Source organism: Rhinolophus sinicus, chromosome 16, assembly GCF_057876585.1.
Source record: "Rhinolophus sinicus isolate RSI-liver-muscle chromosome 16, RSI-T2T, whole genome shotgun sequence".
Classification (NCBI taxonomy): Eukaryota; Metazoa; Chordata; class Mammalia; order Chiroptera; family Rhinolophidae; genus Rhinolophus; species Rhinolophus sinicus.
Window position 1 is genome coordinate 165,044,564 of NC_142516.1, and position 24,364 is coordinate 165,068,927.

A 24,364-nucleotide genomic window follows, 5' to 3' on the forward strand; every position below is an offset into this window, starting at 1 on the left:
AATAAAATTTGTCTTAGAGAAACAAAATCAGGGTGCTAGATTGAGATTTTAGATGTAGGCCTGATTGGTTTGCTGCAGTCCTATGTTTCTTGTTCATCTTACCTTGTGATGGAATGAGTTGGAAAAGCCCTCATTGCTGAAAAATTTCCACCTTTAATTGAAATATCAAATAATAACTTGTTTATGTGATAATATATTTTAACCATTATTTAAGAATTTTAATTACTTTATGGTAATTGAGTCACATGGAAGCATATGCTTTATGTGTGTGTCCATCTACTTCTAGGAGATTCCTGCAGTAATTTTTAAAGTATGCAAATAGATATAAACCCTCATTAAAAAATGTTACTCTTACGTTAAGTAGTAAAAATCAAAGGAAATACCTCTAGAATTGATTCTCTGTCTCCTGTATCTTCCTTTCTTGTAATTGCTTTAAGAATCTTAATATAAACTTCACTTTTCCCAAGAAGGGATTTTTGTTTGTTTCTATGCTCTCTATTATAGTTAGTATTTGTAATATATAGCATTATGAACATAACGAGTTGCTTAGACTACTCCTGGGTATGCTTGTTGAATAACTTTTAAATGGAATTTAATAGTAGCATTACTAGAGAACATGCTACATATGTTCTCTAGTAAGAGAAGAGATTCTCTACTACCCAGTCTTAGACAAAGGTGGGATTTAAAAAATGAAATGCTCACATGCTAAAAATTTTGCTTGGTATTGCAAAATGTTTCTAAAAAGTTCCGTGTTGGCATTTTACCTAACAAAAATATTTAAATATATAATTTAATTATTTCACTATTGCAAAATGTTTTGCAAAAATATTTTGAAAAGAAAAATGTTATTGGGCTTTCTAACATAACTTATGTATGTCTGCTACCCTCAGACTTCCAACCAGTGATGGCAGTGCTTCAAAAGGCAAACAGCAAACCAGTGAACCTGTACACATTTTAAAGAGATCTTTTGCAAGAACCGTCTCAGTGGTAAGCCATTTTTTAAAATGTCACCTTTTCTATGCAGTGCTCAGTTTCATTTTCATGTTTAGTGTTCAGCCACTATTCCAAGATGTTATCAAAGCATAGCTTTATGAACTCGATTTGTTTTTGTATTAACATTGACATCCCAGACCAAAGAATTTGCACTTTAAATAATGGGAAAATAGAGATTGTGACAGATTTTAACATGCCTTGCTATTTCTAACATAACTGGTGGATTTTCTAATAAATCATGTAGGAATACATATGCTGAAGGAGTTAGAAAGAGAAGGAAAAGTGAAGGGTGTTGTTGACCAAAAAGTGTTACTTACTTGAATGCTTGAGGAATTAAACAGAGGAGTCGCGTATCTGACTAGGGACTTTATTGAACTACTTGACCATCACTATTCTATGCGTAAGATACATGATACTTGGGGTTACCAATATAGAATGGAAAATCAACAGGATGTAATTGAAATATCATGGTATGTCTGCTCAGGAAGTCTTGCTCTTTCATTTGTTAGTTGAGGATTCTTATGCAGCTTATCTAAATAAAGTACATCATAATGTCATGAATTTTAATTAGATAAGGGATACAAAAATTCTTTTTAAATTGTGAGGCACTATATGAATGTGATTTATTAATGTATTAATAGCCGGCAGCCTGTTGTGTTGGTTAAATGTAAAGGGAAATGCTTTTTTTCTTTTTTATTCATTTTTTAAACCACAGAATTACGTCCCTAGTAGGAGTAGGATAGAGTAGGGATAAAGCTATACTAATAATACATTAAAGTTCTTTTCCCATCACCCTATTATTACTATATATTTACATTTGATGTTTATCTTTCTAGACTACTTTTTATAACATCCACATATTTATCAGTCTGCCTCTACAGTACACTATCCAACCTTCCTGTTTATGTTTGATCATACTTAAAGTTTTGCATCTTCCTTTGTATAAATTTTATAGTATGCACTGTGGATCTATTCCATGTTTATACATTTGGCTCTGTTTCAATCTTTTCTAATAATTTGCATTGTATACCCTAGAATGGTTGTACAGTAAGTCCTGACTTAATGTTGATAGGTTCTGTGCCTTTAAGCGAAACGACGTATAATGAAACCAGTTTTACATAGGCTGATTGATATTAACAAGCGTAAAGCTCCTACACATCTTGTTGATGTTAAAACGAAATGATGTTGAATAAAACAACGTTATTTGAGGACCCTCTGTATTCTAATTTATTCAACTCTATTCCTATCAAAGGACTGTTTGTTTCTTCTTTTTTACTATTATATTCATACATATGTGTTTTTGATTACTTCTGTATTTATGTGATTATTTTACCTGAAGTAAATTTAAATTTTGATATAATATTATGTCAAACTAGCCTTCCAAAAGAGCTATGGCAGTTTACAGAGAGTGTGCTTTGAATAAGAGACTGTAAGAATTTTGGCTCCTTGGTACCTTGGATCCTTTTTGTATTAATATCAGTTCGGTATCTTTTGATCCAAATAAGTATCTTTCTCTGTTGTGTCTTTTTCAGTGATCTCTTTTTTATATGCTTAATAATATTTTTATATTTTTGTCTAAGTGATTTTGTGGTCATTAGGTCATTTTAGTCTTTATCTCAGAAACTTAGTCAATCATTTCTTTAAAAACTTAAGCTATAAACTATTATTCTTGGTATTGCTACATCAGAGAACTGGAATTTGATGGAGATGAGGGAATAAGTAATTTTCTTTTAGATTCATGTAGTATCTATCATCATGTAGGCATGGTAAAACCTGCAGACCAACTAGAATTACAGGGGATGTTCACCCCCTAAACCCATATTTTAAAAACCCAAATAAGAATGCTTTAGTATTTTTCTAGTCAATTTTTATCTTCTATTAGCTTCTTTATCAAAAGTTTAGTTTGTATTCTAAAATTTATTATGTAGATATAAAATAAGTGCTTTGATATTATTGCTGCTGATGCCTAATACTAAAATACTTTATTATATTAAAAATTATTCAAGTGTTTAAAATAATTTTGGTTTATTTACACAATACTGCTGTGAGAATGTAGAGTTTAACCTTCCTTTCAAGTAAACATGTATTTATAAGTGTGTTTCATTTTCTTTCCTTACTTATATGATAAACTAGATAGATTGGTAGCAGGGAAACTTAAAAATGTATTTTTAAATAGGTAAATATTGAAGAATGCTGTTTTTATAGATGCCTAACTGCTTTACCGTTTTTGTCAAGCTTCAGGATGCTCCTAGTAACACTAATTTGTGAATGAACTAATGAAATGTCGTTATTTGGGTTACCAAAACTCAGTGAAAAATTTCAAGATAAAGTTTTGAGGTGGAATGTCATCTTTCCATTTGATTCAACCTATGGTATCACTTGAATTAATTGTTATCTATTTCTTCATATTCTGGATTAGGAATGTTTTGAGTCATTGTTGAGTATTCTTCACTGGAGCTGGACCACCTTAGTCTTAGGAGTTGAAGAACTTAGAGGACTAAAAGGATTCCAGTTCACAGCTACACTTCTTGATTTGGAGAGACTGCGCTTTGTGGGTACCTGTTGTCTGAGGTTACTACGTGTCTATACCTGTGAAATTTACCCAGTGTCAGGTATGATGCATTTTTTGAATGACTTTTGGGAGAAAATATTTGAGAATTGAGAAGGTTTACATAGGGATAACCAAGAGTTGAAGATCCCCAGCTTTATTTAACCTGCTTCTTAAACAAGGGGAGAAGGTCAGCTTGCTGTGATGCTTATGTGTTGACTTATCCGGAATAAAATACATGTTACACTAATAAGAAAAAAGTCATGTTAGGCTCTAATTAACACTCTAATAAAGTATTATTTTAAATAGAGTCTGTCAAATGGAAATATTTTGAACAACTGACTGGGACTTACATGCTGAAACCAGTGTTTTGTTTCTTTTTTTATTTAGATTTTAAAAAGAAATAATTTTGGACCACACTTAATCTCTAAATTGTTTCTTTTCTAAGTTATGAGTACTTGTGATTTTTAGCTACATAGGAAATCACTTGAATTATATTGAATGTTTTCATATATATTTATTATTCTATTTAACCTGCTTTGTTCCCTCAAAGCTACAGGAAAAGCAATTGTAGAAGAAACTAGCAAATTAGCAGAATGCATTGGAAAAACTAGAACTTTGTTAAGAAAAATTTTATCAGAAGGAGTTGACCACTGCATGGTGAAGTTGGATAATGATCCTCAAGGATATCTCAGTCAACCTTTGAGTCTCCTAGAAGCTGTTCTTCAGGAGTGTCATAATACCTTTACGGCCTGTTTTCATTCTTTCTACCCAACTCCTGCCTTACAGTGGGCTTGCCTGTGTGATCTGCTGAATTGTTTGGATCAGGTAATTAAAGTTTGTAAAATGTTAGTTGAAAATGATATATTACTTAATACTCTTCAAGAAAATAAATTACAGTTGCCTTAATCTTTCTAACTTTTATAAAAAATAAATCAGGAAATCAGTGTTGGTATATGTGACTTAATAATCAAAGTTCAAAAAAAATTTTCTGTTTGCTTGATCATTTTTCAGTTATAAAATGGGCAGGCACAATGTGCAGCTGCTGATTCACTCTTTGAACCTATGAGTGAGTGTGTGTGTGTAAGAGAGGGAAGAAACAATAGTGAGTGAGTATATGAGCAAGGACAGCACTAGAAGGGCAGCCCCACACCCCGTTTCTGAAGAGCAGTCAGGAGAGAGAGCTGGGACAGAACTTGCATGCTAACATCATTCATTCCTTCAGGTGGAAACCACAACCCTCATAACTGTGTATGCCCCAAATCACAGTTTCAAAATAGCTGAGGCAAAATACTTACAGAACTAAAGGGAGAGAGAGATGAATTCACATTGATAGTTGGAGACTTCAGTGCTTCTCTTTCAATAATTAATAGAACAACTAGACAAGAAAATCAGTAGGCATACAGAGATTTGAACACTATCAACCACCGTGGCCTAATTGGAATTTATAAAACAGAATATGCAGTATTCTTTCCAAGTATACATAAAATATTCACAAAGATAGATCTTAGATCATATGCTAGGCCATAAAATTAAGTCTTAGTAAATTTCATAAGATTAAAATCTTAAAAGTGTTTTCAGAACACAGTAGAATTAAATTAGAAATGAAAAGCAAAATATATCAAGGAAACACAAAATATTTGGAAAATGGACAATACTTCTAAGTAACCAGTGAATCAAGAAGCAATCCAAGGAAATAGAAAGTATTTCACACTGAAAGATAAAAATGTAATATATAAAAATTTGTGAGAAGTAGCTAAAGCATTACTTAGAGAGGAGAAGTATACTTTTAAATGCTTATACTAGCAAAGGTTTAAAATCAATTATCTGAGTTTCTATATTAAGGAGCCAGAAAGAAGAGCAAATCAAACCCAATGAAAAAAGAAAGTAACAGAAACAGAAATAAAGAAAGGAAATAATAAAAGTAAGAACAGACTCAGAGGGTAAGGGGCGTGGGGGGTGGGAGATGAGGGTAAGGGGGATCAAATATATGGTGATGGAAGGAGAACTGACTCTGGTTGGTGAACACACGATGGGATTTATAGATGATGTAATACAGAATTGTACACCTGAAATCTATGTAATTTTACTAACAATTGTCACCCCAATAAATTTTTAAAAAATTAATTAATTTTAAAAAAAGGATATTAGAGATTAAAAAAAAAGTAAGAACAGAAGTCAGTGAAATAGAAAATAGAGAAAATTAACAAAGTGAAAATAAAACTTAAAAAGTGTAGAAATAGGATATATCAGTATAGATCCACCAGACATTAAAATGATAATAAGGGAATAGTATGAATGAGTTTATACCAATAAATTATAACTTTGGGTAAAGTAGACAAATTTCTTTAAAAATACAACTTAATCAAAACTTGTACAAGAAATAGAAAAATTTGAATTGCTTTATATCCTTTAAATAATTGAATTTATTATCAAAATGTTTGCCACAAAGCAAACCACTTGCAGATATTGTCATTGGATAATTCTATTAAATATGTAAGAGAGAATTAATATCAATCTTTTTCAAACTCAGAAAATATAGGAGGCAACATTTTCCAACTTTACCAAGTTAGCTTTATCTTGATACTAAAACCTGAAAAGGATATTAAAAGAAAAAATTATTATAAACCAATATTACCCATAAACATAGATGCAGACATTCTTGCTAGTATTTGTCAAATCAAATCCAGCAATATAGAAAAAAAAGTATCATACCAAGTGGAGTTTATTTTAGAAATGCCAAGGGTACTTTAACATTCAAAAATACGTGTCATTCGCCATATGAACTGAATAAGAAGGGAAATTGTATGATCCTCTCAATAGATACAGTTGACCCTTGACCAATGTGGGCTTAGATGTACTGATCACCCACACAATGGAAAATCCACATATAACTTAGACACTTCACATACTCAGATTCCCAAGTGCAGAACAAAAATAGTATTTGACAAAATTGGCACTTATTCAGTGATGAAAATTCAGCAAACTAGGATTTAAGGAAACTTAAGGCCTATGTGAAATATTTACTGCTCTCCTAAATTTGGGAAGAGCACACGAGGTATCTGTTCTCACCACTTGCACTCAACATTGTACTGGAAGTTCTAGCCACACTCCCTACTTTCTGCAGTAAAAAAATTCACTGTCATCACCAGGGCATCGTAGCCTCGTGGAAGGTGTTCCAGTAATGACATCTGGGTACAACTTTGTTTTTATTTATTTATTTTTAGCTATTTACATATTGAATTTATTCTTCTTGGCATTTAAAAAATATTTTATTGTGGTAAGAACACTTAACATGAGCTCTACCATCATAACATATTTGAGTACACAATACAGTATTATTAACTAAAGGCATGACGTTATATAGCAGATGTCTACCACTTATTATCTTTTATAGCAAACATTATACCTATATTGAACACCAACCAGTTCCCTATTTTCTCTTCACCAGCTCTGCTTCTGTGAGTTTAACTCTTTTAGATACCTCACATATGTAGAATCATGCAGTATTTATCTTTCTATGACTGTCTTACTACCATAATGTACTCCAGGTTCATCCCTGCCCTATAGCAGGGACCAGATTTTACCATGCAATATCCTGAGTCAAGATTATTGCCTAGACTAGTACACAACTTAATTACTCTCCCACTCTCTCAATTTGCCCAGTCTGATTTGGTTGTATTCTCCCTTTGTTACTGACCACGCTAGCTTTAACTAATACTGGTTTAACATATAGAATGTTACTTTACTTTTTAGCCTGACTTTGTAACACAAATTTTTAATTAACTAAATAATATGTACAAGGAATAAAAATTCTGTTGTAAATTAGGATACCCTGTGTTGGTAAGTTTTTAATATTTGGTTATAAAATTTTACAAGTTTGCTCCTAATTTTTCTGAATAAACTATGTAATGTGATGACATAATCTTCTCATCTTAGTGAAATGTTACTATAGACATTAGCATTAGTGAAATGTTATAGTAGCACAGAATTACAATTTAAATTATTTGAGGAAAATAGTTTCAGCGCTTGCTACTGGAAATGTCTTAGATGTATACTAATTGGGGCCTTTTTGATGTCTTTCTTTGACAATAGTGCTGGAGAGGACTGATTCTGTGGATATATAAATATATAAACTCGCTTACTAGGGGACGGGAGGCTGATTTTTCTTGACCATATTTAGTAATTTTCCACTTCCACTGGGTAGTAACTTAAACAAATGTGGTATTGATGTAATATCCTTTAATAAGACAAGTACAGTGATACAGTGCTAAAAAATTCTGGTATGATTTTAAAGGGGGTTCACCTTTTATATATCCAGAAACTTGGATTATACTGATACAGTATTTCTTTGGTGGGGTACATATTTTTGTTTTTAAAGGATATCCAAGAAGCAAACTTCAAGACATCAAGTAGTCGACTCCTTGCAGCTGTTATGTCAGCTCTGTGTCACACTTCTGTTAAGCTGACTTCTATCTTCCCTATTGCATATGATGGAGAAGTACTACTACGATCAATTGTTAAACAAGTTAGCACAGAGAATGACTCAACACTAGTTCACCGTTTTCCCCTCTTAGTAGCACATATGGAAAAACTCAGCCAGGTAGGTCTTCTGAAATACCTTTTATATTGAAATAATAAAACCATAAATGAAGGCATATTTAGCTTGGGTGCTTATTCTTCTATGTCAGTAAATATATTTATCAAATGATTATGTTTCACAAGAAGAGCTAAATTAAGAGAAAAAAATGTCATGCTTACCCCATGAATGTGCAATCTTTTTTCTCTATTTTTTTTATTTTGAATGATCCCTAACCTGTAAAGAATTTCAGAGAATATGTAATGAATTCCTATGTATTTGTTTCTGGCTGAACTATTTGAAAGTTGCAGATACTATAAGCAAACTTTCATATTCTAATATAATATTTTAGATTGCCCGGATAGAATTCTAAGGAAATAAATAACTTTTAAAACATTTTCTATATCATTTTGGTACATTAAATAAGCATTATAAAACAATAGCCATAGAAACATTCTTTACTAGTTTATTAGAAAGCACTGTAGAGATGGATTAACTTAAATATACATGAAAACCATATATAATTACTCCCAAGTTGATGAGAATTAATCTTTAAAATAAAAGTGTAAAAAGGAGTAGAAAATAGAAAAAGTATCCTTATTGTACAATAGCAATTTTCTGTTGACTGAAGCAACAGAAATATTAAGTGAAAAATTTCAATGACATATAAAAACAAAAATTGATAATAGCAGAATGGAAAGAAAATTTCCAAAGTTAATATAATATCTTTGTAAGATCTCAGTAGAAATAATAAAAGTAAATATAAGGACTAGAGTAAGCCAGCATGGGAAAGCTTTCAGCCTTACTAGTACCGGTAATTAAATGTGAATGAAAGTTCTATTAAAGTTATCGCCTTATTTGTAAAAAGTTAGGGAAAATAAATTTCCTATAAAGTTCTATGCTGGTGAAAGTATGAGGAAACCTGCTAAACTTAGAGATGGCTGATGGCATTATGTAATTAATATAAGTAATCTTTTCTTCCCATCCTACAGCAAGTATTTATTGTGCATCTATTATTTATTGGGAATATAATTAGGTACTAGTTGAGATGAGGAAAAAATAAATATAGCTCTTAAACTGGGGTATATAGAAGATATTTTTATGAGCTAAATTGTCAATTTAATATTACGTGCAATGAGTATTTATTTGCAAGGGAAATAATCTGGGGAAACAATTTAAAGACTAAAGATATATGTGTATTTTATTAAAAGGAAAAATTAAAAACCTTTAATTAAAGGCATGCCTGTACATCATTAAGTGAAATGTTAGGTTGTTGCAAAAGTAATTGCAGTTTGAAAGGTTAAAAATAAATGCAAAAACTGCAATTACTTTTGCACCAACCTAGTAGTTGAATTTAGATACATCTACTTGATAGAATATGGCTCAGCCATTAAAAATAAATATATGTATACTAAACATCAAGATATATTTTTAAATTAAAAAGTCAGAAACAAAAGTATATATGTTCTATGATGACTGTTTAAAATATAATGCAGAGGCATATATATTTTGTAATACATAAGTAATACATATTTTGGAAGAGAATACTGGGAAATGAAACTAATGCTTTAGTGATAAAGTTATGGGTAATCTATTTTTTTCTGTTGGAATTCCCTTTAGGGTTGCAGTGTTTTCTTTAAAAATACAGTAAAATTTAACAATATTTTTAATACATTTTTGGAGAACTAACATTTGTAATTAATAATTAATAATTGAATATTTTTATATCTGTCTTAATATTCTGTGAAGATATATCCTGGTTAGTATATATTCTACCTTCTTTTTAATGGCTATTATAGAATTCTACCATTTGAATGTAGTATGATAATTTAATCAAATGTATATATTTATGTTGTTTCCCCTTAATTCAATATTTTAAACAATGCTGTTGAAAATATCATTGACTAAATTTTTATGTATATTCATGTTGATTTTTTTTAGGATAAACCTTCAGAAATAGAAAAATTCTTAAATCAATGGGAAGCTTGTTAATACTTTGTTACAAATTGGCAAAATGCCCTCTAGAAAACTAGTGTGAGCTTGAATTCCCCACTAGTGAATAAAATTACGTTTGTAAAAAATTTTAATGGCCAGTGATGTGCTACTTTTTTTTTTTTTTTGTCTTTTAACAGAAGCGTATGGACACTGTCAAATCTGCCTTAAGATTATATGGAAAGCTTTTTCTATTAATCTTGTCAATTACTAATTAGACACTAAGTGGGCATAACTAAAAAATCACTCCACCTATCTCCCACCCGTCACCCCCCAAACAAAACCCTACAAGATTATTGATTGTGGAAGACAATAGGGTATGGAATTTTATCAAGAGCTCGCTTTCTGAGATGTTCCAGAAAGTAAGGTTTCTGGAGATGAAAGTGACATAGGGATAAAAGAATTATAATTTTTAAAAAATCAGGAATTGATTTTGTCAAGTAAATAAATTGACTAAAATGTTATAGTAATCTTATTCAAATGATAATATAAATAACTTAAAGATGGAATATTATCACTAAGTGAGTTATTTTTTTTAGCCTAAGGTTGTACATTAAAGAAGACATTGAGAATGATTCACAATAATATTCATAATAATTTTATGTGAAAATTTACTTAATTATCTCTAATGGATTGAAAGTATATTCGTTTACATATTTGATCTGTGTTTGGAAGAGTGATTTAACTTTATGGCCCTTTTCTACGCTGAAATTTTATGACTTTATGAAATCTGTTGAAACTTATATATACTATAGCTTGTAAAGCAGTGTGGAAGAACTTGCTTGCTCAAGGGGACACAAGTAATTTTGGTAATTGAATCATAGCAAAGAATCCCCTGACTTTACAGATGAAGAAGTTGAGCCACTATGAAAAAACTGGAACTAGATGCAAATTGCTTGATTTCCTAGTCCCATAGTAAAACTGAAAGGATCCTTGGTTACAGTTGGCCCCTTGATGAAATTAAATGCGTTTTTCTCTCTGTCCACGATAGGCTAATAAAGGTGTCCAAACTTTTTTCAACTTTTTTTACCAAGGGCCATAAGCGGTAAAATACACAAACAGCCGGGCCACTCACTCGAGGTGAAGTACGTATTGCCTCACCTGGTTTATTTAAGTAAACTAAATATATTTTTTGGAATTTGCTGCGGGCCAATTAAAAATGGATCTCCGACCGCAGTTGGCCCGCAGGCCGCAGTTTGGACACCCTGGGCTAAGAGATACTAAAGATGGCAAAGGATGGTAAATAATGTTCATGCTGGATTTCAATTAAAATTAATTAATCTCTTTTCCCTTTTTTTCTGAAAAAAAGGAAAAAAATATTTTCCCATGGTCTTTATTTAATGGGATTCTGTAATTTCTTATCTTGAATCTTTTCCATTGGTAGGGGTTGGAATTTTCCTATCTTCGCTTCTGAAATCAAATACATAGAATTTGTAAAATTGTGTAGGAATAGTTATAGAAGTCCATATTTTTAATATTTCATGCATTTACAAAATTTTGTTAGAAAATAGACTTCTAGACTATGGTATTTTTTACCTCTAACTATACCAGAAATAATTATCTCAGATTGGAATCTTGTGCTATAGAAAAACCTTTTTAAAAAGGAACAGTTTTATTATGTTTGCCAAATAGGATTGTTTTTGAAAATTAAGAGAGTGACAATTACTTAAAGCTAATAAAACACATGAACCTTGTAAACGTGGTGTTTTTATAATACTGAGACTAATTCAAAAAGAGCTTCTAAGTGAGAAACAGATATAATTACTCCACATATAGCTGGATAGATTTATAGACATAGACTACAGTCTGAACTTTAAGGGTGTCATCTAGAAAGACAAGATTTTGCAATTGAGTGCTCACGTGAAGGAAAATAAAGCAGTATCTTGGAACTGTTCCTGTTCATGTGTCATAGAGTGAAGAGAATATCTCAGGCATGACAAGCTTCCGTGAAGTTCTGGAGAAAATGCTGGTCATCGTTGTGCTCCCAGTCAGAAACAGCCTGAGGAGGGAAAATGAGCTCTTCTCCTGCCACCTGGTTTCCAACACCTGTGGCTTACTGGCCAGTATTGTCAGTGAACTGACAGCGTCTGCCCTGGGATCTGAGGTAATGTTCTGTTTTGAGATTGGATAATAAGCACATTTTTAAACTTTCCACATAGTTTCTTTTTTCATTTATTTTGGTTCTGTTAAAATTGATTTCAATCCCGTTGTATTTTTCTTTTTCTTAAAAATATACCTTTGAAAAAAAAGAATAAAAAAACCATATATATAATTGAGCTAGGCTGTTTGTTTTTCCTTTCCTTATACCTCTTCTCTGCTCTTATTTCCTTCCTCTCTCTCACCACTTTACCCAGGATGTGACAGTAATACAAAGCATATACATTTTTCTCTTAGCCGCCCCACTGCACAACCCCACTGCCATGTCCCAATGAAAGCAAAAATAGGTAACGTTTCTGGGTAATGAGTAATAGAAGTAGGAAGGATTACTGCTAATGGACAGACACATGGTGTGGAAAAGGTAAAGAGCTTCAAACCTTTGCTCTGCCCACTTAATTGAACCTAGACAAATAAATACGAGTATGTAAAATGGGGATAATAATTTTTATCTCACCTATGTCGTAAAGTTTGTTTTAATTGTAGTAAAATAAAGAGAACATAAAATTTACTATTCTATTTTTATGTATACAGTTCAATGGCATTAAATAAGTACATTCACATTGTTGTATAGCCATTATCACAAATTTTTAAAAGGATCAAATATTGTATTTCAGAAAACCATTTTGAAACATTTTAAAGTGCCTTTACATTTTGTAAAGTAGTATTATGTTTCACCATTTCACTGCCCTACTCAATATGTTTTATTGTTTTATTTATTTATTTATTTATTTATTTATTTATTTAATTTATTTAAATTTTTTAAATTTTTATTGGGGATATTGGGGACAGTGTGTTTCTCCAGGGCCCATCAGCTCCAAGTCATTGTCCTTCAATTTAGTTGTGGAGGGCGCAGCTCAGCTCCAGGTCCAGTTGCCGTTTTCAATCTTAGTTGCAGGGGGTGCAGCCCACCATCCCATGCGGGAATTGAATGGGCAACCTTGTTGTTAAGAGCTTGTGCTCTAACCAACTGAGCCATCCGGCCGTCCCATGTGTTTTATAATTTGAATCATTCTGGCTGAATTTAGTGAATGTTTCTTTTTCTTCCCCCAAAAGCAGACAGTACATTGGTTATTAAAATCATGTCATAATATGAAATATCTTACATTATTCAAATGAATATTTAATAATTAGCATATACTCAGTAGTCCCAGGTCTCAAGTTCTTACAAAGGAACTTTTTCTCTATTTTACTTTTGTAATTCCTATTCTTTGCTTTTCTTTTCTTTTCTTTTTTTTTTTTACTTAATAGATTTATTTTAGACTCTATTCTAAATTAACCCATCCAGTCAACATTCATTACTGATTTGTACTGTGACAGTTAAGTGTTTGTTTAGGATTTCTGAATGATGACATGCACCTGAGCAGATCTGAGCATCTCACCCTGGGAAACACTTCCTCCATTTCTTGGTTAGCTTTGGCCTCAAAGGCCATTGAAGCCCTTGTCAGAAATTTTTAATTATTTCACTTATTCATTCAGCCTATAATATGCTTCCCTTCTATAGTAGATCCTGGAGGAAAAAGTCTGTAGTACTTAGGTCCCTCTCCGAATGTTACTACATGGTTATCCCCTTGAACTGCCTTTCGAATGAAAAGAAATACCCAGAATTACAGGTGCCTAATATACAATCTTTGGAGTTCCCAAGGAGGTCCGGTCTTAGATATCCATATTTCTTTCCCGGAGCAGTTTGTGATTCTTGCTAGAATCATAAACTACGATTTTTTTCCTCTCATAGGTCTTCCAAATTTCTGCAGCCGGCTTAGATCAGCAGCAGGCTCTGTTACTAAAAAGAGTGGGTTCAAACCAAAATAAGTTTCTCTGACCCTCTCTAATGAGAGTCTGTAATTAGTGAAGTTGTATTTGTACACATATATTTTAAAATATTGAATGCCAAGTTATAATATCACTGTATACATTAGTGGTATTCAAACTTAAGACAGAATGTTTTCTGCAAATGAAGTCTTAACTTGAAAATTCTCAGATAAAAGGAGGAGGGATGGTCTGAAGAGGTGAACCTGAGTCCACCTCTTTCTTGAATACCTATCTCTGCTGAATTCCTAGAGTTCCGCGTATCATAGTGTGAAAACTTTTGGCCTATAAAACGTTGATGAAATTTTTGGTATCTCTTTTCAAAATGCGCAATAATTCAGTCATATGGTATGATTGGGATAACTTAACAAATTTATACTTCTGATATAAATTAAGTGAAATGTATAGTTTAGTATGACTAAAAGAATAAAATATTCTTAAGTGATACTGATTTATGAATTTAGAATGATGAAATCTGGTGTTTTGCTGGTTAATCTCTTAATAGAATATACCTTTAGGAGAGTTTAAACCCACTTGTTAAATGTAGGTTACTTTATTGCAAACCTTTGGATTGTTTTGTTAAAGGCATGTTATTAACACTCAGGTACAGACTACTGATGGCTTTTGTCATTCACAGATTGATGGACTTAATTCTCTGCACTCTGTTAAAGCCAGTGCTAACAGATTCACAAAAACAAGTCAGGGAAGAAGTTGGAACACTGGGAATGGGTCCCCTGATGCAATATGTTTTTCAGTAGACAAACCTGGAATAGTTGTGGTTGGTTTTTCAGTCTATGGAGGAGGTGGAATTCATGAATATGAATTAGAGGTGTTGGTTGACGATGTAAGTATCACTCTTACCATGTTTATGTTGCTTTGTGAATTGTGTGTCAGGACTTACTATCATAGTCTGATAGTCCAAATCTTGGCGGGTTTGTCGGACCAGTCATAGATGGACAACCTTAAAGAAATTGAAAAAGAGCTATTCTACCTAATTGCTTGTGTGCCGTCTTGGATCACTCCTACCTCATTTTTTTTTTACACTTCCAGGGAAGATTTTAAATGAAAAGACTAGAGATTTTGTAGCTAAGGTTCTGATTACAATCTTGAGTAATTTATTTTTCTTTTGCTATTGTAAGTTTTCAGGTAGCAAGAACAATATTCAGACTGATATTACCTGTATCTGTGATTAAGCAGTTTTGTCATAGAGGGCTAATAGATGATTCTTAGTAAAGATAATATTGATTGATTGATTGATTGATTGATTGATCGATCGATCGATTGATCGATTGATTGATTGATTTTAGCTGTATTTGCTGTATTCTCTAAATTACTTAAAGCACCTGAGTTTTCATACAGTTTTATTAAAATTGGACAGAAAGGTAGTTTTTCATAATAGCAGTCTATCTGTATTTGATTCTTTTGAGCAATTAATTTAAATTATTTCCCTGCTTTATTAGGCTCTAAAATTGCATATAGCACTCTTCTTATGAAAGAAGTGGGAATTGTTTTAAGACATCAGATGAGAAAAGCCCATTTATATGATTTAGGTTGTAGACTTCTCAAGAAATCAGATAAAAGAAGGTCCCATTTTTACAAACATATGTATAAATATGTGTATTTAAATATAGTTTATAGAGTACCAAAAATAATTTTTTAGTATGCATAGGGTAAATGCTAATAGCTAATTTTATATGCAAGGAAATAAACTACTTTAAAACAATAATTGTTTAGAAGTGAAAATTGTTTATATAATAAAGAGTATGGTGGATTCTGTTTTGGATTGTTTTAATTAGAGCGAACATGCAGGAGATTCAACTCATTCTCACAGATGGACATCTCTAGAATTAGTCAAAGGAACTTATACAACAGATGATTCACCCAGTGATATAGCTGAAATCAGACTTGACAAAGTTGTTCCTTTAAAGGTAATTTTATTAATATTTTTCTTTTATAATGAGATGAATTATTATGTAGTTTAAAAATAGTCAAAAGTGTTCCTTTATGTGCTGCTTTAAATGTTTATGGGGTACCTACTATATTCCTGTTATTGTACTGTGTTATATTCTTTTTTGCAGAGCTCTTAAAATCTGGTATAGTGAAAAGAGTTGTTAGGTTTTGAAGTCAAACAGACCTACTCAGCTACCTGCTCTTTTAGATATTAGCTCTAAGGCATTGGGCATGTCATCATTTAACCAGTCTGAGTCTTACCTGTAGATTGGGAAGGATAATACCTACATTGTCATGTTGTTCAGATTAAGTTAAATAATGGAATAAAGTATTTGTCTCAATGTCCCGCACAGTATAGAAACTCAATAAATATTAGTTCCTGTCCTTCTCTTACTGTGCCAAAACTCATTTAAAAAATAAGTGGTCTTAACCATACCATTAACTATTAAGGTTATTATTAGTTTATATAACTTAATTGTCTAGTAGTAAATAGCTATTTAGCAAAACAGAAATTGTACTTAATATTAAAATGATTATTAGTAGAGTATTTCTGAATTCAACTACAATAGTGTTCATTATAGAAGAGCAGAATTTTGGATAAGGTAAGTTTACTAGAGACTTCATTAAAAAGTGTTTAGATACCAAAAAAGAAAAGAAAAAAACCGTCATTGTGAAATTTATATCATAAATCATAAGGCACCGATATGTATTTCTCACATTTTCTATGTACAGTGCATCATATTTTGGACAACTTTTTCTTATGGATATTTCTTTCCTTGTCTGCCTATCTATCTGTCTCTGATTATCTCTTAAAAATATAATGGAGTCACCATTATTTTCTCCCTTATATAAAATTATTTCCAAGGTTAAACGCATCAAAGAGAAATATTATGTATTTAAAATCTTGTATTATGACTAACACTCTACAGTCTTGTTAAGAGCAGGAACTGACGTCACTCTGCCCATATGCAAATCCTAGTTCTGCCACTTGTTAGCTTTGTGACTTTGGGCAAGTTGCTTAATTTCTCTGTGCCTGATATTCCTCATCTGTAAAATAGGGGTGAGAATGGTACTTACTTCATGAAGTCATTTTAAGGATTAATTTAATTAAATCACATAAAATATTTAGGACAGTTTTTGTTAAATAATAAACATCACTAAGTGTTAGTTATCCTGTTTGATTCATTAAAAACTCATTTAACGAAGTCGTGTGTCTGTGTGTGTGTGTGTGTGTGTGTGTGTGTGTGTGTGGCAAAGAAATGCACTATATTTGCCCAGTTTACTGCAGTCTTTTTGTATATCTTCGGTACGTTATGAATAATTATAAACACGTTTTACATCATTATTGTGAAGGAAAATGTTAAATATGCCGTGCGCTTGAGGAACTATGGAAGCCGTACAGCCAATGGAGATGGAGGAATGACCACAGTTCAGTGCCCTGATGGAGTGACGTTTACATTCAGCACATGCAGCTTGAGTAGCAATGGCACTAACCAAACCAGAGGACAGATTCCACAGATACTCTACTATAGGTAGGTGTGGTATAGAGATAGGGCACTATTTTCTAGTGGTAGAACTTGCATGACTTACTGCCAAGGTACAAAACACTAAATGGGTAGTTGTAATTAAGTTATACAATGTATCATTCTTGCACATAGTACTTATACTAATTTATATAGAAAGGTCTCATTATATACATTCAGTTTTACTATAAAGATGAAAACTTTAAAATGATTTGTTGCCATTATTTTTATAATAGCTTTGAAACTTTTATGTATTGAGCAGGTGTGCTGCTTGTTGTCATTTTTATAGTTCGTGGTCTGCAGTTTCAAATTTAAATGGAACATATTTATTTCTTTTTCAAAAATACCTGAAGCTGATGCTCATTTAACTCTACCAAGAGTTAGCTGGTATTGCCTTGATCCTGTTGTCCCGTCTGCAGAATATTTTGATGTCTGTGAATTCAGTTCTTGGGACCCTAAAATATATAATGATGTATTTCTTATAACATCTTTGACAAAACCATTCCTTATGTAAACAGTAGAAAATAAAAAGTGGTAACAATTTTGGGTTAAAAACCTTTTAAGCATACATTTCTCACTGAGTCTGAATTTTTCTTTTAGCAACTTAGCTGGAATCCTAGGGAGTAGTGAGTACCAGTCACCACGTCTGTCCTCAGCCTGATTTAGCAGCAAATCACTGAAGTTGCATATCACTTTCAGAGGCGCTCTGCTTCCGCTGTTTCCTTCATAAACAGTCTGGGACACTTGCCTAGGCAGATAGCACAAAACAGTTTCCCTAGATGCAGATTTCCTGCCTCCTTTCTCCATGTGGAATTGAATAGCGATAATAGGCAGTAAATAGCTACATAGGGGCATATTGCTACTGAGATACCAAAGCTTTCTAGTCCTTTTACCTCAATTATGAAAACTTTTTTTGTTATACAGCAGTATAATAAACAGTAGATTATTCACTCTCTCCAACCATAGATTAAAAACCATATCATGCACCAGAGAAGAGTTACATCTTTCAAAAAGCTAGAGAGCCCCTTAGAAGCGTCTGCTATCCAGACTTTATATTTCTACAAAATACAATGTTTTAGATATCTTGATGTTTTTCACATTCAAAAAGATTAAAATCTCTTAACTTTAAATGCCATCCTACTGAGATGGCTCCCAAGTTTATATCTCTAGCTTTCATCTCCTCTGGGCCCTAGACTGAATATCCAGGTCCTTCCTATTTGATATGTTTATTTGAGTGACAATGATCGAGATGATGATGATGGTTAAGGTGTACTGAGCACTTACTGTGTGCCACACAACGCTCTAAGTGCTTTACCTGTTAGTATCTCAGCTAGTCCTCAGTCACCCCATGAGGGCAGCACTTTTCCTACCTGCTTTGTAGTTGAGGCAACTGAGACAGAGTGGTTAAACAGCTTGTCTAAAGACACATTTGTAGTCATTTATGGCCCTGAGGTTTGCAGGCAGGGAATGGAATGACCCACTCTTACCCACTGTACCGCATACCACTTTAAGGCTGCTCTAGGCAGTTGGTAATAGACAGCTTAGTTTCATGTGTCCAGAGTCATCCGTCCTCCCCATCCACAGTTACAGCCAAACATCTCGGAGTCATTCTGCACTTCCTTCCTTCCCTCACTTTACATCTAGTTCATCAGGTTCTGGCATCTGTACTTCTAAAATGTCCTAAGTGTGACTTTGTGTACCCCTCCCGTAATTAACAGTCTAGTCCAAACCATCACCACTCCTACCTGGATAGCTGCAGTAGCCTCCAAACCAGTCTCGCTCCTTTCACGTTGGCCTCCTACAGTCAGTTCTCCACAGCACAGCCAGAGTGATCGCATAGAAATGTAAACCGTACCAAGTTTGGCCCTTGGTGAAAATCCTCTCCTAACTTCCCTTTCCCATTCCAGTAAAAATGTAAAGTCGTTACTGTGGCATACAGACTTCACGTGATCTGACTCCATTTACCTTTCCCACCTCGTCACCCTTCTCTCTCCTTTCATTCCAGGTACACTTGCCTTCATTCTGTTCCTTGGACTCACCAGTCTTGTTTCTGTCTGAACCTTCTCTTACTACTCCTTTTGCCTGAATACTTTGCCCTCAGACCTTTTTTAAAGACATAATTCAGGCCTTTGTTTAATGTCGGTTCTAAGATAGTCTCTCCTTGATCTTATTTAAAATAACTTTATGCCCTTATCCTGCTTTATTTTTCTTTGAGGCCCTATCACTCCTTGAAATTATATTATTACATAATTTCATTTTTTAAACTTTTAAGTTTTTTAACTTGAAATGAGGACTCTGATCTAGATGTGATACTTGGAGGTAGATCGTGTTTTACCTACCATGTAAAATAATCTCATGTGTTACTCATGTTGTAGGAGTGAATTTGATGGAGATTTACAGTCCCAACTTCTGAGTAAAGCCAATGAAGAAGATAAAAACTGTACCAGAGCGCTCTCTGTGGTAAGCACCGTTGTTCGAGCTGCAAAAGACCTCTTGCACAGAGCTCTTGCCGTGGATGGTAAGACTTTCTTTCACTTTCTTAATAGTCATATTTTACATTAATTATGTACACAATTACTGAAGAAGAACCATCTTACAGAATTCCAGAATGTCTTATTCATTATAGAGCTATACATAAATTTATTTAGGTTGAGTTATATTCTCCATATTGTTAATGCAAAATTTTTTAGAATGTTCAAAATGTTTATCTGGTAGTTGTTATTAGTTAACCTAGTAAGAGAAAAACTCCTGATTAAACTCAGTCTTTGCTTTAACCTTCTTTCAGTAATCAAAAAGCATTTGTTTTCACCTTTAGACCTGTCTTTCTTCCTGTGTCCTATTTCCCATAATGGTGTCGCCATTTACCCAAAGGTCTGAGTAACTCTAAATGTTTCCCCTGATTCAATTTTTTAAATTGAGTTCTGTGAGTTTTTCCACTGGAAACTCTTCAGTTTGTATTCTCCTCTCTCTGTTCTCTCGTAGTTCAGGCTGCCATGGTGTAAGCACCTGTCTTCTTTCTCACAGATGGATAGCATCCTAACCAGCTTATGGCCACCTTTCCCCCTTCCCTATCTTGTTATCTAGTCATCCTCCACACTGGCAGTAGAGTTATATTTACAGAAACATTCACTGTTACCCACCCCACTTTACTGTTGTCTATATTTGATTTTAAACCTAGCTGCACACCAGATTCACTTGGGAAACTTGCTGAAAATTAAGAGTGTTTGGTCCATCCAAACTAGGGGTTTAGGCTGGGGTAAGAAACTGCATTTTTTAAATAAATCCCCAGCCTATTCTGATGCAACAGCAGATCTAGAAACAAGTATTTGGGAATAATTGATTGACCTTTAATATAAAGGTCTTCACAGTCTAGATTCAATGTATCTTCCCAGCACCATGTTCATGGATGAATGATTAAAATGTTCATCAGCAAAGTGCTTTCCTTGGAAAAATAGAAGGCATTATATGTAGGTTAATAACAGCAAACATTTTCGGAGTGCTTATTGTGTGCAGGCATTGTTCTAAGTGTTTTATGTACATTAACTCAAACTTCACAACATTCTATGAGGGAAGTACTATTATTTTCCTCTATTGTAAATGAATACTGAGGCACTCACAGATTAAATAATTTGCCTAATGTCACATATGTAGCCATGTGTGATACCAAGAGCAATGGTTTAAAATCATGACTGTTACTCTAGGTTCTAATCCTGGCTCTATGATTTTACAAATGTATGATTTTGGGCAAGTTACTTAAACATTATGTGCCTTGATTTCCCCTTCTAAAAAGTGGGGAGAATAAAAGTTTTTTTATTGGTTAATTTAGATAGCACAAGTAAATAAAGCCCTTTAAATAGTGTCAGTTCCTTTATAACAACTCAATGTCAACTGTAATTTTGTTCAAGAAAATAGAATATAGATTTAGTATAGCACATATACATTACAATGAAATTACCTTCTAACTGTAGTTTTAATGCCTTTTTTAGCTGATGACATTCCAGAACTGCTTAGCTCTTCCAGTCTGTTTTCCATGCTGCTTCCCCTTATTATAGCCTACATAGGACCAGTAGCTGCTGCTATTCCCAAGGTGTGTAATTTAATTCTATAACTTTGAATCTTTTTTTAATATCATTTTTTTAGACTTTGTATTCTTCCTTTAAAAATACTTTAATCTTTGAGGCACCAGGGTTATAGGTAACAAACAGAGATAGACATGATAAATGGTAGAAGTTATTATTATTAGTTGAACCTTTCTGTTTTATTAGTATTGTTTACTGGATTACGGTGCTTACTTATTGGTTTTACATTTGAAGAATTTTGGAATGGGAAATGTATTTTAGAAATATGATATGTAAGGAAAGCTTAAGATAACAGATTTTTTTTTTAATTTATGAGGTTGATGCCAAATTTTCTTCATTTTGAATAAAAATAACAATGTAAAAGGATAGGAGTGTTTTGAAATTGAAATATTCAAGACAAGGAAGAAATCATAAACTATTGATTTTTTTTGGCATAATTATTGAGTAAAAGCTAGTTTACTGCAGATCACAAAAAAACAAAAGTGTTTCAAAATACACACTAGGTTATTCATATACCAGTTAAGACATCTAAGATAAATCTTTTTTTCCCATAGAACAAATTCCTCGTTAAACAGAAACTTAGCCAGAAGAAACTCTATATGGAAATTCTTAATAATAAAGATAACCAACAATTATAGCAATTAATAATTTTTAAGCAACTTTCACATTTATTATCTCATGTAATCATTTTTTTTATACTAGGTGGCTGTAGAAGTCTTTGGCCTTGTCCAACAGTTGCTTCCCTCAGTTGCCATTTTGAATCAGAAGTATGCGCCCCCTGCATTCAATCCTAATCAGTCAACAGATAGCACCACAGGAAACCAGCCTGAACAAGGCCTCTCTGCTTGTACAACCTCTAATCACTATGCTGTCATAGAGAGTGAGCACCCCTATAAACCTGCATGTGTGATGCACTACAAGGTAGGCACTGATTCCTAGGGAGAGTTTAAATTTAAAACTTGGTTTGATGTTCTATAATGATATCTGAAAGGATACTTTGCCTCAGCTCAGAAGTATAACTTCTTCTATAGTATTTAAATATATAGAATCAGAACATAGTTAGGCACTGTCATACACAAAAGGGTTTAAGACAGAATTTTTATCGTTAAAGAATTTAGTTTTGTAGGGTTTATGAGAGCTGTTCTCATAGCTTTCTGTAAGTACAGTGCAATATACAATGCTAAACTGCATATTATATATTGTAATAATGGATATAACCATTAAAACCTAAAAATCATGCTTTTTGAACTGATACTATTTGTACCACAGCCTGAGCTCTGAAAATTTACATACCCAATGTAAAATTTAAAGTATTCTATTGAACATAATGTAAAACATTTACAAATATAATGTTATTATAGGATATTCAGAGTCCTTATTCCTTACATTTTAAATTGTATCATGTAAATTAAGAAGGAAGATTCATCTACTTTATCAATTTAATTATAAGTTTAAATTTTATGTGCTTACAAAGTATTCAACTTTTTATTGTAGAATATGGTAAACGTATAAAAGGACAAACTAGTATAGTCACCTTACTTATTCATCGTCCCAGATTCAACAGTTATCAACTCTTGGTCAAACCTGTTTCATTTATTTCCCACCTGTTCTGTCCTTTCCTATATTGTTTTTAAGCACATTCATAGATATTTCATTCTGTATCTCTAAAATGTAAGGACCCATAAAAATAAGCATACTATTAGCATATTTAAAAAACTAAGGATTCCTTCGCATCATCAAATATGCACATTTTTAATTGTTTGAATTAGAATCCAAATAAGATCCATATATTGTGATTGGTTATGTCTCCTAAGTTTTTTTCAATCTATAGGTCCCCCTTTATCTCGCTCCTTTTTTTTGTTTCCTGAATTTTATTTGAGAAACTGGACCGCATGTGTGTTGGACAGGAGCCTCTCCTGCCCGTCTCCTGAGTCCTTTAGACACACCCCTTAGTCATTCACAGTAACCTGGCTGTCTGGTGTAAGATTTCCCACGCTCATCTTTTACATTTCCTGCCTCCGATCTTAAGACATTTTTTCAAAGTGCCCTGATTCCTTTTAATGGTGATAGGCATTTAAAAGCCAAAATCTGGCACTAGGAATGCTCATTTCTCCTGAGGTGGTTATTGTTTCTAGATATTTTATAGTGCCCAGAACTAGTACATATACATACTCACACATATCCTTATACACACAGGCACATATTATTTTTATGTATGTGGATATATATTTATATATGTGAATATGTATGTATTTATGTCTAGACAAATTTATGTGTATATGTATTTTTTTAAGATAAAGTATCTTATGAGTTTGTGCTGATGCTACTAATTCACAATAAGGACCATAGTATGTTACACCTATATCTCTTTTCATATACTTCTAGAAGCCCTTTTATTGATGATACTGGAAATTTTAGAATTAGAAAATCACTTAATTATTCACCGTGTGTGTGTGTATGTGTGTGTGTGTTTTCTTTTGTCTTTTGGATATATCCCAACTATGATGTATAAAGAAATAACTGCGTTTTAAAGTAAGTTGGAATAATCCCTTTTCTGTGCAGTTATGCCACTAATTTAAATACTTTTGGCATCATTTGTTTTATTTTAGTCTAGATTTTTAATAATTGCTCTTAAAATCTTGTTTTGTTTTGTAATAATTTAAGTAATTACATAATCCTAAGTCAAAGCTGTAAATTAAAGTATATTCAAAGAAGTCTAGCTTTTGTCTCTGTCCCC

The 24,364-nt window shown here is 32.7% G+C and overlaps 1 protein-coding gene across 15 annotated transcripts in view; it reads left to right on the forward strand.

The window, feature by feature from the left end:
* MYCBP2 (MYC binding protein 2) overlaps positions 1-24,364 on the forward strand; it is a 244,475-nt gene that overhangs the window by 111,866 nt on the left and 108,245 nt on the right. For 13 of the 15 annotated variants that reach the window (XM_074329400.2, XM_074329402.2, XM_074329405.2 and 10 more), the window contains 11 exons: positions 891-987; positions 3,413-3,605; positions 4,095-4,369; positions 7,923-8,144; positions 12,025-12,216; positions 14,713-14,919; positions 15,872-16,003; positions 17,379-17,557; positions 19,924-20,066; positions 21,535-21,635; positions 22,330-22,548. In XM_074329400.2, the coding sequence (XP_074185501.2) occupies positions 891-987; positions 3,413-3,605; positions 4,095-4,369; positions 7,923-8,144; positions 12,025-12,216; positions 14,713-14,919; positions 15,872-16,003; positions 17,379-17,557; positions 19,924-20,066; positions 21,535-21,635; positions 22,330-22,548 (1,960 nt within the window). The remainder of the gene's footprint in view (positions 1-890; positions 988-3,412; positions 3,606-4,094; positions 4,370-7,922; positions 8,145-12,024; positions 12,217-14,712; positions 14,920-15,871; positions 16,004-17,378; positions 17,558-19,923; positions 20,067-21,534; positions 21,636-22,329; positions 22,549-24,364) is intronic. The other 2 variants (XM_074329401.2, XM_074329409.2) reach the window with 2 other exon arrangements.